This window comes from Bufo bufo, chromosome 1 (genome assembly GCF_905171765.1).
Source record: "Bufo bufo chromosome 1, aBufBuf1.1, whole genome shotgun sequence".
NCBI classification, from domain to species: Eukaryota; Metazoa; Chordata; class Amphibia; order Anura; family Bufonidae; genus Bufo; species Bufo bufo.
Window position 1 is genome coordinate 351,102,121 of NC_053389.1, and position 18,083 is coordinate 351,120,203.

An 18,083-nucleotide genomic window follows, 5' to 3' on the forward strand; every position below is an offset into this window, starting at 1 on the left:
TCCATTAGCAATTTTAATATTCAGACAACCAACCTCCTTGTTTTGTGGGGTACAGCAGTTCATCCTATAATGTTCCAACAAGTGAATAAGACTGAGCATGTGCAGTACCAGCAGCAAAAGGCACGGCCCTGCTCACCTGCCTACGCTCAGCTAATCAGTGGAGATCACAATCCCTACTAATCAAAGGATAGTTCATGAATATTTGGCTCATGTAAACCTGCTGTACAAATATTCCCTTTACAGATCTAAAGACGATCTATAAGGCAGTACAAATCTGTACAGTGTGTACACTCATTGTCCGGTCCAGCCATACCATACACTATAGGACAAGCACCCATGGGTGCAAGCTTAACATAAGCCTGATTGCATCTCTCTGCTGATCATCTCTCTGCTCTAGTGCCACTGAGGACTCTAAGAAATCTGGGTGCTGCACTGGTTGTCACCCAGCTTTCCAAAAGCCTCAATGACAAATTGAAATTAAAAGACTCCATGATGATTGATGCACTGTGAGCACATGGAGTAATGGAAACTATAACCCCAGAGATCAGTGGGACAGCTTTAGGACCTGTTCTGCACGACTGGCGTATTAATAACTTATATATGTTGTAGGAGCATCACTCGCCAGTAACAAATCATCCCCATCACACCTGTGATGACTGAAGCCAGTCACCCACCCAGCCAGAGCGTGCAGCCCACAGTGAGCCCAGCCAGCCTCAACGTTCAGGACAGGTTGTGTGCCAGACAATGCCACACTGGCCCACTGCCAACTTTGTCAAGTCGACTCAGCAGCAGCAATTTCTACTACTGTGCGCCACTGTCCCCGGTACGATGTCCTCCTTTTTGGGGTGTGGTGTCCTCCGTTTTGGGGTTCTGCAAGTGGCCACCCTAGCCACACACTATATACCACACACACACACACACACAGTCTATAGATTAGGTTTGTCTGACCGCCAGTATTTACTGGTTGATTTAGCGTTACCCAGGGTGCACCACGGGGAAGCGAACCAGCTTTACACCCCATACTGTACCGTCACTTCACTAGATAGGTACATCTCTGCTCAGCTGGCCAATATCCGATTGCTCAAACCCCACACAGATGCAATCACAATACAATCCGGTCATATAACGGTAACATTAAATCTAATATTTCCCCTTTAAAGACTGAAATATTTGTTGCTATGTTGTTGAGGACATTATTTTCAATACTTGTAGTTAAAAAATTTGGGATTATATGCTTGCATCTTTATCCTGCAGTGCATGTTGGAGCGGGGCTCTGACAGCACCCGGGTCCAATAAGAGAAGCAGGCCATTGTGAGGGGGATTAGGAAGGAGCTACGGAGGGAGTTCAAGGGCAAACATACAGGGATGGCTATCATCAAACACTGGTCAGATTTGAAGAGGAGGCATATCCGGTGGATCACTCAGATTCGGGACAGAAAATGCCCAGGTACAATGCATACATTACTTTTGTATCTCTTGCCTACAATCTGTAATGTGTATATATACAGTTATGTAAATAAGTATTTCATCCCTTTACAAATGATTACTTACTACTAGGGTTGAACGAACCCGAACTGTAAAGTTCGGGTTCGTACCGAACTTTAGGATTTTTGGACCCCGGACCCGAACATTTCAGTAAAAGTTTGGGTTCGGTGTTCGGCGCTTTTTGAAAGGCTGCAGAGCAGCCAATCAACAAGCGGTTAACTGTCTGACCTTAGAAGCCATCACAGCCATGGCTACTAATGGCATGGCTGTGATTGGCCAGAGCAGCATGTGACCCAGGCTCTATATAAGCTTGAATCATGTAGCGCTGCACATCACTCTGCTGTTACAAGTGTAGGGAGAGGATGCTGCTGTACTTGTGATTTCAGGGAGAGAACAGGAGAGAATCTAACTCAGCGATCTACAGAGAAATAGTTGTGTGGGTGCAGGGCACAATCATTTTACCCTGCCCTAAGCCCATTGACAAAAAAAAAAAAACTTTTATAATTCTGTTAGTTAGGTGGGCGGCGGCGGCGGTCATTTTATGCAAGCTCAGTGCACTAGCACTGCACCTGAGCTTTTGGGACATTGCAAATCACCATTTTTTTGGCAAACTACAACATCTGTATTAGTCAGTGTGCAATTTAAGCTAGAAATACACCCATCATTTTCTGGGGTTTGAAAAACGCACTTTTTTTCAAAAAAACAGTATTTTCCTGATCTGCAAGTGTTAAATTCAAGTTTAATATATACAGCTTTCATATTCTGTTACCAAAAAAACACTTTTTTGCCAATCTACATCATCTGGATTAGGCCTCATGCACACGACCGTTGTGTGCATCCGTGGACGTTGTTCCGTTTTCCGTGATTTTCTGTGGACCCATTGACTTTCAATGGGTCCGTTGAAAACTCGGAAAATGCACCGTTGTTCATCCGCGGCCGTGATCCGTGTTTCCTGTCAGTCAAAAAAATATGACCTGTCCTATTTTGTTGACGGACAACGGTTCACGGACCCATTCAAGTCAATGGGTCCATGAGAAAACACGGATGCACACAAAATTAGCATCCACATCCGTGATCCGTGGCCTTAGGCTACTTTCACACAGACGGATCGCACATAGTGATGGGGACGCTTCAAGTTAGAATATACTAAGAACTGTGTACATGACTGCCCCCTGCTGCCTGGCAGCACCCGATCTCTTACAGGGGGATGTGATCCGCACAATTAACCCCTCAGGTGCCGCACCTAAGGGGTAATTGTGCGTATCATAGCCCCCTGTAAGAGATCAGGTGCTGCCAGGCAGGAGGGGGCACACCCCCCTCCCTCCCCAGTTTTAAATTCATTGGTGGCCAGTGTACCCCCCCTCCCTCCCTACCCTGTATTACTGTACATTGATTGGTGGCCAGTGGGCCCCCCCTCCCTCCCCTGTATTACTGTACATTCATTGGTGCCAGTGGGCCCCCCCTCCCTTCCCTGTATTACTGTACATTCATTGGTGGCCAGTGGGCCCCCCTCCCTACCCTGTATTACTATACATTCATTGGTGGCCAGTGGGCCCCCCCTCCCTCCCCTGTATTACTGTACATTCATTGGTGGCCAGTGGGCCCCCCCTCCCTCCCCTGTATTACTGTACATTCATAAGCAATGCGCCGCACAGACCTTTCACTTACCAGTAGGAGGAGCGCCCGGCCAGTCACAGACATCGCAGGTAAGTATAATGCTTCTAAAAATTGCTAAGTAACCATGGCAACCAGGACTGCAGTAGCGACCTTGTTGCCATGGTTACCGATCGGAGCCCCAGCAATTAAACTGGGACTCCGATCGGAACTCTCCGCTGCCACCAATGATAGGGGGGGATTTTAATTAGGAGGGAGAGGGAGGGGGGCCGCACTGGCCACCAATGAATGTAATACAGGGGAGGGAGGGAGGGAAGGCACACTGGCCACCAATGAAATTAAAACTGGGGAGGGAGGGGGGTGTGCCCCCTCCTGCCTGGCAGCACCTGATCTCTTACAGGGGGCTATGATACGCACAATTAACCCCTCAGGTGAGGCACAGTTCGTAGTATATTCTAACTTGAAGCATCCCCATAACTATGGAAACGCCTCTGTGTTAGAATATACTGTCGGATATGAGTTTTCACGATCTAACTCAAATCCGATGGTATAAACTAAAATAGAGGCGTTCCCATGGTGATGGGGACGCTTCAAGTTAAAATATACCATCGGATTGGAGAACACTCCGATCCGATGGTATAATAGGGACTCCTGACTTTACATTGAAAGTCAATGGGGGACGGATCCGTTTGCAATTGCACCATATTGTGTCAACGTCAAACGGATCCGTCCCCATTGACTTGCATTGTAAATCAGGACGGATCCGTTTGGCTCCGCACGGCCAGGCGGACACCAAAACGACTTTTTCCTTCATGTCCGTGGATCCTCCAAAAATTAAGGAAGACCCATGGAATTAAAAACAGACACGAAACATGGACCTACGGATCCCGTTTTTGGGGACCTTAAAAAAAAACGGTTGTGTGCATGAGGCCTTAGTCAGTGAGCAATTTAAGCTAGAAATACACCCATTATTTTCTGGGGTTTTAAAAACACACTTTTTTTTTACAAAAAACACTATTTTCAGGCCTTGCAGCATCAGCACATGTGAAATTACAGGGCATTATATACTGCTGTCAAATTCAGTTGTTAAACAAACACTCGTTTGGGCACAAAAAATTTAATTGGCAGCCTTTGATGCAGATGTCATTGTGAGATACACCCTTAATACATTTGGGTTACATTCAGAGATTTCAAATACCGCCATTTGGTGCACCAATATTGAATTCAGCCCGGCACTGGTTCAGGCCGTGTGAGATACACCCTCTACATACAGGAGTTTAATTCAGGCATTTAAAATACATCCATTTGAAATACAGCCATTTTGTGATAAGAAATCTTTAATTCAGGCCTACACTGGTTCAGGCCCTGTGAGATACACCCTCTACATACAGGGGTTTGATTCAGGCATTTGAAATACAGCGATTTTGGGCAAAGAAATCTTTAATTGAGGCCTAGTCTGGTTGAGGCCGTGTGAGAAACACCCTTTACATACTGTCGTTCTATTCTACTATTAATTAAACACCCATTTAGGGCAATTCCAAAATTCAAAAAATATGAGGAGAGTGTCAAATAAGGGATGTGGCCCAGGTCGTGGTGCTGCTGGTGGAGCTCCTGTTGCAGGAAGAGGACGTGGTCGATCTGTGCCAGCTACACGCACAAGTGAAACCCCTTCCTCAGGTGCGAGTAGGCGACAAAACCTGCAGCGGTATTTGGTCGGGCCTAATGCTGCTCTAAGAATGGTGAGGCCTGAACAAGTACAGGCGATAGTAGATTGGGTTGCTGACAGTGATTCCAGTTCCTTCACATTGTCTCCCACCCAGTCTCCTGCTGAAAGACCACAGTTGGCACCTGCAGCCGATGTCCATCAGTCTTTCACCTCACACCCTTGCAAATAAGCCAAGCAGTCTGAGCCCCAAGTCATGCAGCAGTCTCTTATGCTTTTTGATGACTCTCTTAGCAGGGTTTCCCAGGGCCATCCACCTAGCCATGCCCCAGAAGTGGAAGAGATTGAGTGCACCGATGCCCAACCACTTATCTTTCAAGATGAGTACATGGGAGGACCATCGCAGCACGTCTCGGATGATGATGAAACACAGGTGCCAACTGCTGGGGCTTTCGAAAGTGTGCAGACCGACAAGGAAGGCAGGGGTAAAGAATGGGTGGAAGATGATGTGGAGGACGATGAGGTCCTCGACCCCACATGGAATCAAGGTCATGCGAATGACCTATGTAGTTCAGAGGAAGAGGCAGAGGTTGCACAGAGCCACTAACACAGCAGAACAGGGAGCAGGGTGCAAAAGCGGAGCGGCCGTCCTCTAGACAGTACGCCTCCTACTGCCCACCGCAGCAAGGGACCGAGCACACCAAATCCAGCTCCAAGAAGTTCCCTGGCGTGGCAGTTCTTCAGACAATGTGCTGACGACAAGACACGAGTGGTTTGCACGCTGTGCAATCAGACCCTGAAGCGAGGCATAAATGTTCTCAACCTGAGCACAACCTGCATGTCCAGGCATTTAAGTGCAAAGCACGAGCTACAGTGGACTAGACACCTCAAAAACCAAGAAAGGTCTCTGGCTCCTTCTGGCTCCTCTTCTGCTGCAGTCTCGGCCTCTTCATCCACCTCTGGAGTGACAGTGCCACCTGCCACCCCGCAAACAGAGGATCTGCCAGCAACACCTGGGTCACCAAGCATCTCCACAATGTCCCACGGAAGCTTTCAGCTCTCCATCCACCAAATGCTGGAGATAAAGAGGAAGTACCCACCTGCGATCCCTAGCCCTGAATGCCAGCATTTCTAAATTACTGGCCTTTGAAATGCTGTCATTCCGTCTGTTGGAGACGGATAGTTTTAAAGGCCTTATGGCGGTGGCTTTCCCACAGTACGTCGTGCCCAGCCGCCACTACTTTTCCAGGCGAGCCATCCCTTCCCTGCACAACCAAGTAGGGGACAAAATCAGGTGTGCACTGCGCAACACCATCTAGGGCAAGGTGCACCTCACTACGGATACGTGGACCAGTAGCACCGTCAGGGCCGTTATATCTCCATAACAGCACACTGGGTAAATGCAGTGGCGGCTGGGCCTGAGGCGGATAGCAGTTTGGCGCATGTCCTTCCACCACCGAGGATTGCAGGGCGCTTCAGTTTGCTTCCTCCTCCTACTCTGCTTCCTCATCCTCTACCAGCTCCTCATCCGGTCAGCGTAACACCTTCACCACCAACTTCAGCACAGCCAGGGGTAAACGACAGCAGGCAGTTTTAAAACGTATCTGTATGGGGGACAAACCCCACACCGCGCAGGAGCTGTGGACGGGCCTTGAACAACAGACCGATGAGTGGTTTGTGCCAGTGAGCCTCAAGCCTGGCCTGGTGGTGTGCGATAATAGCACAGCCAGGGGTAAATGTCAGCAGGCCGTTCTGAAACTGTGTTTGGGGGACAGGCCCCACACCACGCAGGAGTTGTGGCGGGGTATAGAACAACAGACTGATGAGTGGTTTCTGCCAGTGAGCCTCAAGCCTGGTGGTGTGCGATAATGGGCGAAATCTCGTAGCAGCTCTGGGACTAGCCGGTGTGACGCACATCCCTTGCCTGGCGCATGTGCTGAATTTGGTGGTGCAGAGATTCCTTAAAAATTACCCTGATATGTCAGAGCTGCTGTATAAAGTGCGGGCCGTCTGTGCGCACTTTCGGCGTTCTCACCCTGCTGCTGCTCGCCTGTCAGCGCTGCAGCGTAACTTCGGCCTTCCTGCTCACCGCCTCATATACGACGTGCCCACAAGGTGGAACTCCACCTTCCACATGCTGGCCAGACTGTGTGAGCAGCAGCAGGCGATAGTGGAGTTTCAGTTGCAGCACGCACGGGTGAGTCGCTCGGCAGAACAGCACCACTTCACCTCCGATGACTGGGCCTCCATGCGAGACCTGTGTTCCTTGTTGTGCTGTTTCGAGTACTCCACCAACATGGCCAGTGCCAATAACGCCGTTATCAGCGTTACTATCCCACTGCTATGCCTCCTTGAAAAAACGCTCCTGGCGATGATGGAAGAGGATGTGGCACAGGAGGAGGAGGAGGAAGATAGATCATTTCGTACGGTTTCCGGCCAGTCATTCCCAAGTGGCTTAGAGAGTGAGTTCCTGCACCCACAAACCCAAGGTACACAATTGTCCACCCAGGGCACAGTTCTGGAGGATGACAAGGTGGAGGATGAGGAGGAGGAGATGGAGGAGGAGGAACCATGTTCACAGTAGGGTGGCAGCCAGACCAGCTCATGGCCATCACTGGTGCGTTGATGGGGGGATACAGAGGACACAGACGATACACGTCCCACAGAGGAGAGCTTTTCGTTGCCTCTGGGCAGCTTGGCACACATGAGCGGTTACATGCTGCAGTGTCTCTGCAACGACCGCCGGGTTGCCCACATTCTAACTTGTGCTGATTACTGGGTGGCCACGCTGCTGGATCCCCGTTACAAGGACAACGTACCGTCCTTAATTTCGTCACTGGAGCGTGATCGTAAGATGCGCGAGTACAAGCGCACGCTGGTAGACGCGCTGCTGGTGGCATTCCCACCTGACAGCGGGGGCACAGTGGAAACACAAGGCGAAGGCAGAGGACAAGGAAGAGGTCGCCAATGCAGCTGGGGCACCACCAGCACCTTTAGAAGGCAGGGTTAGCATGGCCAAAATGTGGAGAAGCTTTGTCAGCACGCCACAACAACCAGCACCACCAGCTGATATAGAACGTCTTAGCAGGAGGCAGCATTTCACCAGCATGGTGGAGCAGTATGTGTGCACACGCCTACACGTACTGAATGACGAGTCTGCCCCCTTCAACTTCTGGGTCTCCAAATTGGGCACATGGCCTGAGCTTGCCCTTTACACCTTGGAGGTGCTGGCCTGCCGTGCAGCCAGTGTATTATCTGAACGTGTGCTTAGCACGGCAGGGGGCGTCATCACAGACAAGCGCAGCCGCCTGTCCACGGCCAATGTGGACAAGCTCACGTTCATTAAAATGAACCAGGCATGGATCCCTCAGGACTTTTCCGTACCTTGTGCAGAATAGCCATGTATATGGCACTAACCAGCCATTGTTATACTGCAGCACAATTGCTCATTCTTGTATTTTGGAAATTTAACACTCTTTTACCCTAATTTAAAAAAAAAATATTAAAACCAAAAACCTGTGTTGGCGACCTCGTCCTCCTCCACCGCCGCTTCCACCTACACCGCTACGTCCACCGCCTCCTCAAACTCCTACTCCATATGGAACTCCACCTCAAAAATCAAATTTTTTTTTTGTACGTATTTTATTTTAGATCATTTCACTACTTTGTCATTTACATTTTCTGGTGAAATTCAGCAATTTTTTGGTGTGATGTACCACTGATATACCTATTAGACCGGTAAAAAAATCAAAAGTCAGTTACATTTTAGGGTCAAATTCACCAATTTTTGGGTGTAATATACCCCTCCTCTACCTAGTTGACAGCTTAATAAATTTCAATAATTTTTATTTTACATTTTCGGGTGACAATAAACAATTGTTTTCTGTCATAGACCCCTGCTCTACCAAGTAGTCAGGTTAATACATTTCTGTAATTTTTCTGTTACATTCTTGGGTTGACATTATACAATTTTAGACGTGAATAAACCCCTGCTCTGCATAGGTGACAAGGAATACATTTCTGAAATGCTTCTTTAATTGATGTGCTCCACCTCCTTTGAATCAATGCTTAAACTTAAACAAGTTGTACCACATTTGCACTTCAATAATTTGTCCCACATTTCCGCTATACTCTTTTGGCCAACATTTGCGCCTCAATAGTTTTCCCTATTTTATGTTATTTTAAGTCATTTCCCTATCCACATATGTTTGCAGAGCACTTGCCATGCTCTTAACCACATTTTGACGACATTTGCAGCCCTCTAGCCCTTTCCATTAAATTTTTACAGCCATTTTAGTGCTCAAAAGTTCGGGTCCCCATTGACTTCAAGGGGGTTCGGGGTCAAGTTCGGGTCAAGTTTGGGTCCCGAACTCGAACTTTTTTCCGAAGTTCGGCCGAACCCGTCGAACCCGAACATCCAGGTGTCCACTGAACTCTAATCGCTGACAAACATTCATAGGAATGCTCATTATCGATAATCTGCCAGTGTAAGGGCTGTTTCACACGAGCGAGTCCAGGAATTGCAGGAATCATGCTCCATGTGTGAGCGTAATCCTCCATTCTGGACTTGCAGGAGCGCACAGCATTATCATGATTTAAAATGCTATGTGCTTCTGCTTGACCTTACTTCTACAGGATCATAGTGACATAAAGCTTTAAGTATGATTCTGTAACAGTAAGGTCAAGCAGAGGCACACAGCATTATAAATCATAATAATGTCGTACGCTCCTGTAAGTCCAGAATGGAGGATAACGGGAGGTCAAAGGAGTGAGCAAAAATTGTGTGAGACTGCTGCAGCTAAATAGGAAGTTTCAATCTCAGCTCAATTGATTTATTGCCATAGATATTTCTCTGTAAGTGAGTGAATGTTTGGATTATTAATCATTTCAATATTTAGGGGACTATTATTTCTGCAGTATAATTTTGTGGGGCTTCAGGGAGCAGAGCGAGTACAGTATTTGGGGTGGCAGCAGGATGACAATTGGGTCACCAGGATGGGGAGTTTGTAGATAGAAAGTTGGGAGATGAGGAAAGAGAATGCCTATAATCAGAGGGGAAATCACAGGATGTAATATGTATTTAGAGCTGTATTCTCCACTATGTATGGTAACACTGAAAGACCAGGCAGCATGATGTTGGCAGGGCTGGTTTGGTGCTGTGGCCCATGTCTCACCTCTTCAGCTACCTTCTCCATATCTTACAGACAAATGGGGGGGGGGGGCAGCATGTATCAGCTACCACTGGTCACATCAGAAGGGCAGATTTTGGGGAGGTATTTGAAGCAGCATTTTGTACTGCACTGTGGTAGTTGGTTCTGCTGGGGTGGTGTTTTGTGCTGTACTAGGTTATTGCTGGCCCCACCTACTTGTTTTGAGCCCAATTTCGGTCAATTTGAATCCACCTACAACAAAGGGCCACTTTTAGTTTCCTTTTTTCCCCTCATGGAAACTTTAAGTTCTCAATCTACCCCTGACTTCTATGTATTGTGTATTTTTTACAAAGCTACAACAAAATATTTAGTAAAGATAATCAATCAAAATATTGCTCTTATTAACCCGTAGGATCTCAGTGCCGTAAGTGTACGGTGATGCAGGATGTGACTTAAGGACCAGCGCCATACATGTAAGGGGCTCTGTTCGGGCGGGTGCAGGAGCTGTGCTTGCTTGATTATCAGCAGGCGTCCTGTTCCTGACAGCCGAGCCCTTGCTGTATACGCATACACTTTCAGAAAATGAAGACACCAAAACATGTTTGTTTGTTTTTTTGTTTTTTTAAATACTGTATTACCGTATTTTTCGCTTCATAAGACGCACTTTTTCCCCCCAAAAGTGGGGAGAAAATGGTCGCGCGTCTTATAAAGCGAATACTTCGCTGGCCGCTATGCTGCACAGCGCGGCCAGCAAAGTATCAGTGACAGTGTGGAGGGAGGAGGCGGGGCCCGGTGCAGTGACTCTACTCTAATACACCGGGCCCCGCAACTGTTAAACATTCAATCTGATTTATATCTAATAGTATATGCTCTGTACGGCTCTTACTGTAGTACTGTAAGTATAGCGCAGACCGGCATCTCCATCGGTCTTGCGCCGCTTGCCGCACCTCCTTCCTCATGCGCCGTCTGCTCCAGCTCCCTGTCATGCGCTGCCTGCCCCAGCTCCCTCTGTCATGCGCCGCCTGCCCCAGCTTCCTCTGTCATGCGCTGCCTGCCCGTTCATTCATAAAGTAAGATAAGCAGGCAGGCGGCGCATGAGGAGGGAGCTGGGGCAGGCGGCGCATGACAGAGGGAGCTGGAGCAGACGGCGCATGAGGAAGGAGGTGCGGCAAGCGGCGCATGACCGATGGAGATGCCGGTCTGCGCTATACTAACAGTACTACAGTAAGAGCCGTACAGAGCATATACTATTAGATATAAATCAGATTGAATGTTTAACAGTTGCGGGGCCCGGTGTATTAGAGTAGAGTCACTGCACCGGGCCCCGCCATGAGTGTCTCCGCCTCCTCCCTCCACACTGATGCATCTGATGGGGGATCTGTAGATGACACTTATGGGGATCTGTGGATGACATAAGTGTCATCCACAGAGCCCCATAAGTGTTATCCACAGATCCCCCATCAGTGTCATGCACAGATCCCCCATCAGTGTCATGCACAGATCCCCCCTCAGTGTAATGCACAGATCCCCCCTCAGTGTAATGCACAGATCCCCCCTCAGTGTAATGCACAGATCCCCCCATCAGTGTCATCCACAGATCCCCCATCAGTATCATCCACAGATCCCCCATCAGTGTCATCCACAGATCCCCCATCAGTGTCATCCACAGATCCCCCATCAGTGTCATCCACAGATCCCCCCATAACAGTGTGTCATCCACAGATTCCCCCATAACAGTGCGTCATCCACAGATCCCCCCATAACAGTGCGTCATCCACAGATCCCCATAACAGTGTCATCCACAGGTCCCCCCATAACAGTGCGTCATCCACAGATCCCCCATAACAGTGTCATCCACAGATCCCCCCATAACAGTGCGTCATCCACAGATCCCCCATAACAGTGTCATCCACAGATCCCCCATAACAGTGCGTCATCCACAGATCCCCCATAACAGTGTCATCCAGAGATCCCCATAACAGTGTGTCATCCACAGACCACCTTTAGTTCAAAAGCTACCAAAAGCACACCTTTTGGTTCAAAATATTTTTTTATTATTTTCCTCCTGAAAAACCTAGGTGCGTCTTATAAAGCGAAAAATACGGTATATAAAACTGAATGTATACCTGTCATGTGAATACCGTAAAAATAACTGTGCCAGAGCAACCATTTTTTGTTACCCTGCCTCAAAAAAAACCTTTAAAAAAACGCCATTGAGTGATCAAAAATCATATGTATACCAAAATAGTACCAATAAAACTGTCTCCTTATACTGTAGTTTCCAAAATGGGGTTACTTTTTGGGAGTTTGTACTCTGAGGGTCCATCAGGGGGTCTTCAAATGCGTCATGGCAACTTAAAATTATCCCAGTGAAATCTGCCCTTCAAAAACCATATGGTCCTCTTTCCCTTCTGAGCCCTGTGGTGTGCCCATACAGCAGTTTATGACTACCTATGGGGTGTTTCTGTAAACTACAGAATCAGGGTAATAAATATTTAGTTTTGTTTGGTTCTCAACCCTTGCTGTGTTACAGAAAAGTGGATTAAAATGGAAAATCTGCAAAAAAAGTGAAATTTCTTGTGGAACATTCTTGTGAATTTCTAAAGGGTTAACAAAGTTTGTAAAATCAGTTTTGAATAACTTGAGGAGTGTAGTTTCTAAAATGGGTCATTTATGGGTGGTTTCTACTATGTAAGCCCACAAAGTGACTTCATAACTGAACTGGTCCTTAAAAAACTGGGTTTGGGAAATTAAATTAAAAATATAAAAGAATTGCTTCTAAAATTCTAAGTCTTTTAACATCCTAAAAAAAAAAAAAATGTTTACAAAATGGTGCAAACATATGGGGAATGTATAGTAATCACTGAAAGCTGTACATCCCATAAAGGAAACAGGTTCTTGGCAATAACCAAAGACAATTGCCTATCCCTAGAGGACCCGACTAGAGGGACGGCCCTACTGGACTTAGTATTAACCAATAGGCCTGACAGAACAACAGACGTGCAGGTTGGGGGACCCCTGGGAACCATGTGACCATAAAGTAATAACCTTCCAATTATCATTCAAAAGAGCGTTTCTACAGGGAGGAACAAAAATACCAAACTTCAAAAAAGCTAAATTTAACCAACTAAGAGAGGCCATACCGTATGGGAATAAAAGGTTAAGGAAAGCAATAAATGACAAAAAGAAAGCATATAAATCACTAAAACAGGAGGGTAGCGCGGAAGCACTGAAAAACTATAAGGAAAAAAATATAACATGTAAAAAACAAATAAAAGTGGCCAAACTAGAGACCGAGAGATTAATTGCCAAAGAGAGTAAAACTAACCCTAAAATGTTCTTCAATTATATAAATGTAAAAAAGTATAAATCTAAAGGTGTCGGCCCTTTAAAAAGAGTAATGAGGGGGGAGTCCAGAGAGCGACGAGGAGTAAGCAAAGCTGTAAAATATTTTCTTCTCCAATGTATTCACTGAGGAAAATAAACTGTCAGATGAAATGCTGAATGTAAAAATAAATTCCCTATTAAAAGTGTCCTGTCTGACCCAGGAAGAAGTACAACAGCGACTTAAAAAAATAAAAAAAGACAAATCGCCAGGACCGGATGGCATACACCCCCGTATCCTAAGGGAATTAAGTAATGTCATAGCCAGACCCTTATTTCTGATATTTGCGGACTCTATAATGACAGGGAATGTCCCACAGGATTGGCACATAGCAAATGTGGTGCCAATATTAAAAAATGGTCCAAAAACAGAGCCTGGAAACTATAGGCCGGTAAGTTTAACATCTGTTGTGGGTAAACTGTTTGAAGGTTTTCTAAGAGATTCTATCTTAGAGCATCTCAACGGAAATAAGCAAATAACGCCATATAAGCATGGCTTCATGAGGGATCGGTCATGCCAAAATAATTTAATCAGTTTCTATGAGGAGGTAAGTTCTAGACTTGACAGCGGCGTATCAATGGATGTCGTATATCTGGACTCCTCCAAAGCATTTGACACTGTACCACATAAAAGGTTAGTATATAAAATGAGAATGCTCGGACTAGGAGAAAATGTCTGTATGTGGGTAAGTAACTGGCTCAATGATAGAAAACAGAGGGTGGTTATTAACGGTACACACTCAGATTGGGTCACTGTCACTAGTGGGGTACCACAGGGGTCAGTATTGGGCCCTATTCTCTTCAATATATTTATTAATGATCTTGTAGAAGGCTTGCATAGTAAAATATCAATTTTCGTAGCTGACGCTAAACTGTGTAAAGTAATTAACACTGAAGAGGACACTATACTACTACAGAGGGATCTGGATAGATTGGAGGCTTGGGCAGATAAGTGGCAGATGAGGTTTAACACTGACAAATGTAAAGTTATGCAAATGGGAAGAAATAATGCAAGTCACCCGTACATACTAAATGGTAAAACACTCGGTAACACAGACATGGAAAAGGATCTAGGAATTTTAATAAACAGCAAACTAAGCTGCAAAAAACAGTGTCAGGCCGCTGCTGCCAAGGCCAATAAAATAATGGGTCCCATGTGTCATCGAAAGCAGTCTCAGAATGGCTTGGATAAGTAAAGCATTACAGAGTTATTACCACATAAAGTGACACATGTTACATTTGCAAAAGTTAGCCAGGGATTTAAGGCGAAAAGTGGCCCGGTACTTGAGGTGTTAAATAACAAAAACCAAGTAACCTATTTGCAATTAATATTTGTGGTGTTTTTGTCTAAAGTTTCTTTGCCCTTACAACACATTTTTACGTCCTTTGCTTTGACTGTTAAATAATCTAGAATATTGCATAATATGGAACCCATCAGGTACTCTAAATGCTGGATTTAAGCCGTTTCAGTCTTTTAAATAACTAAAAAATATGGAATCAGAAAAAAATTAATTGGGGTAGACATTTTCTCAGTACGTGGCATTATAATTGGGTCAGAAGTACAACCTTCTGTAGCTTATAGAGTAAGGTATATGTCAAAAACAAATCAATACATTACTTTACCTGCACTTCAAAATTCTTGTTTTCTAAAAATTTCTGGTTCATTGTTCTGGCAAACTTGTCAATGGCTCTCAAGAAAACTCTGCAAAAGAAATGCACATGTAATTAAACAATATGCAAATATACATTAAGGGAGTACACAGAAATCACAATGCAGTACTTTTTATTAATGAATTAAGGTAAGGTCCACCATAATTAGTGTAACACATTTTCATAGTGGCTGGTTGTCTGCTTTAAAGACAAAAGAAGAGATTTCTCTCTTACGCAGTGTGCACTAGGTTGCTTACCTGTACACTGTATTGTTTAATCAGGTGTGGGCTGAAAACAACAGAAAGCAAAAAAATGGCTGAAACTCAGCATAAGTGAGTTTACCTTTTTGGCATGATGGTGAAGCACAGTGATGCATGGACTTATCAAATATAGCATAATAGAAAATTTATGACAACATTTAACAATCTTTTTCTTAACCCCTTAAGGGCCAGCGCCGTACATGATCCACCCCTTCAACTGAACGCTGTAGAAAAAAATTAAATAAAAACTGTGCTAAAACAATCATTTTTTGTCACCTTACATCACAAAAAGTGCAACACCAAGCGATCAAAAAGGCGTATGCCCCCAAATAGTACCAAACCATTATCTCATCCTGCAAAAAATGAGACCCTACCTAAGACAATTGCCCAAAAAATTTAAAAAATATGGCTCCCAGAATATGGACACACTAAAACATGATTTTTTTTGTTTCAAAAATGCTTTTATTGTGTAAAACGTAAATAAAAAAAGTATACATATTAGGTATCGCCGCATCCGTAACAACCTGCTTTATAAAAATATCACAATCATCTTATCCTGCAAAAAATGAGACCCTACTATGACAATCGCCCAAAAAATAAGAAAAAACTATGGCTCTCAGAATATGAAAACACTAAAATATGATTTTAGTTTTGTTTCAAAAAATGCTTTTATTGTGTAAAACTTAAATAAATTAAAAAGTAGACATATTAGGTATTGCCGTGTCCATATTGACCTGCTGTATAAAAATATCACATGACCTAACCCCTTAGGTGAACACTGTAAAAAAATTAAGTAAACACGGTGTAAAAAAAGCAATTTTTTGTGACCTTACACCACAAAAAGTGTAATACCAAGCGATTAAAAAGTCATATGAACCCTAAAATAGTACTAATCAAACCATCATCTCATACCCCAAAAAATGAGCCCCTACATAAGACAGTCTTAAGTCTTAACCACCTCAGCCCCCATAGCTTAAACACCCTGAAAGACCAGGCCACTTTTTACACTTCTGACCTACACTACTTTCACCATTTATTGCTCGGTCATGCAACTTACCATCCAAATGAATTTTACCTCCTTTTCTTCTCACTAATAGAGCTTTCATTTGGTGGTATTTCATTGCTGCTGACATTTTTACTTTTTTTGTTATTAATCGAAATTTAACGATTTTTTTGCAAAAAAATGAAATTTTTCACTTTCAGTTGTAAAATTTAGCAAAAAAAACGACATCCATATATAAATTTTGTTCTACATGTCTTTGATAAAAAAAAAATGTTTGGGTAAAAAAAAATGGTTTGGGTAAAAGTTATAGCGTTTACAAACTATAGTACAAAAATGTGAATTTCCGCTTTTTGAAGCAGCTCTGACTTTCTGAGCACCTGTCATGTTTCCTGAGGTTCTACAATGGCCAGACAGTACAAACACCCCACAAATGACCCCATTTCGGAAAGTAGACACCCTAAGGTATTCGCTGATGGGCATAGTGAGTTCATAGAACTTTTTATTTTTTGTCACAAGTTAGCGGAAAATGATGATTTTTTTTTTCTTTTCTTACAAAGTCTCATATTCCACTAACTTGTGACAAAAAAAAAAAACTTCCATGAACTCACTGTGCCCATCAGCGAATACCTTGGGGTGTCTTCTTTGCAAAATGGGGTCACTTGTGGGGTAGTTATACTGCCCTGGCATTCTAGGGGCCCAAATGTGTGGTAAGGAGTTTGAAATCAAATTCTGTAAAAAATGGCCGGTGAAATCCGAAAGGTGCTCTTTGGAATGTGGGCCCCTTTGCCCACCTAGGCTGCAAAAAAGTGTCACACATGTGGTATCTCCGTATTCAGGAGAAGTTGGGGAATGTGTTTTGGGGTGTCATTTTACATATACCCATGCTGGGTGAGAGAAATATCTTGGCAAAAGACAACTTTTGCCATTTTTTTATACAAAGTTGTCTTTTGCAAAGATATTTCTCTCACCCAGCATGGGTATATGTAAAATGACACCCCAAAAAACATTCCCCAACTTCTCCTGAATACGGAGATACCACATGTGTGACACTGTTTTGCAGCCTAGGTGGGCAAAGGGGCCCAAATTCCTTTTAGGAGGGCATTTTTAGACATTTGGATACCAGACTTCTATTCACGCTTTGGGGCCCCTAAAATGCCAGGGCAGTATAAATACCCCACATGTGACCCCATTTTGGAAAGAAGACACCCCAAGGTATTCAATGAGGGGCATGGCGAGTTCATAGAAAAAAAAAATTTTGGGCACAAGTTAGCGGAAATTGATTTTTTTCTCACAAAGTCTCCCTTTCCGCTAACTTGGGACAAAAATTTCAATCTTTCATGGACTCAATAAGCCCCTCAGCAAATACCTTGGGGTGTCTTCTTTCCAAAATGGGGTCATTTGTGGGGTGTTTGTACTGCCCTGGCATTTGAGGGTCTCCGCAATCATTACATGTATGGCCAGCATTAGGAGTTTCTGCTATTCTCCTTATAATGAGCATGCGGGTAATGAGATTTTCCTCTGGGCTGAAAGAAAAAAATGAACGGCACAGATTTCTTCATTCGCATCGATCAATGTGGATGAAAAAATCTCTGCCAAAAAAAGAAAAAGGAGGGGAAAGGCGTCTGCCAGGACATAGGAGCTCCGCCCAACATCCATACCCACTTAGCTCGTATGCCCTGGCAAACCAGATTTCTCCATTCACATCAATCGATGTGGATGAATAAATCCTTGCCGGGAATTTTTTTTTTTATATCTACAAAGTGTTTGCCAAAGTATATTAACACCGCCAACCTCCTCAGCTCATATGCCTCGGCAAACGTATCTTTTACTGCAGAGGAGAAATCTCGTCTTGCAGCGCCGCATACACCGACTTG

The 18,083-nt window shown here is 44.7% G+C and overlaps 1 protein-coding gene across 2 annotated transcripts in view; it reads right to left on the bottom strand.

Moving 5' to 3' along the window:
* DOCK2 (dedicator of cytokinesis 2) overlaps positions 1 to 18,083 on the bottom strand; it is a 1,232,183-nt gene that overhangs the window by 395,179 nt on the left and 818,921 nt on the right. For both annotated transcript variants that reach the window (XM_040442815.1, XM_040442808.1), the window contains exon 30: positions 14,920 to 14,998. In XM_040442815.1, the coding sequence (XP_040298749.1) occupies positions 14,920 to 14,998 (79 nt within the window). The remainder of the gene's footprint in view (positions 1 to 14,919; positions 14,999 to 18,083) is intronic.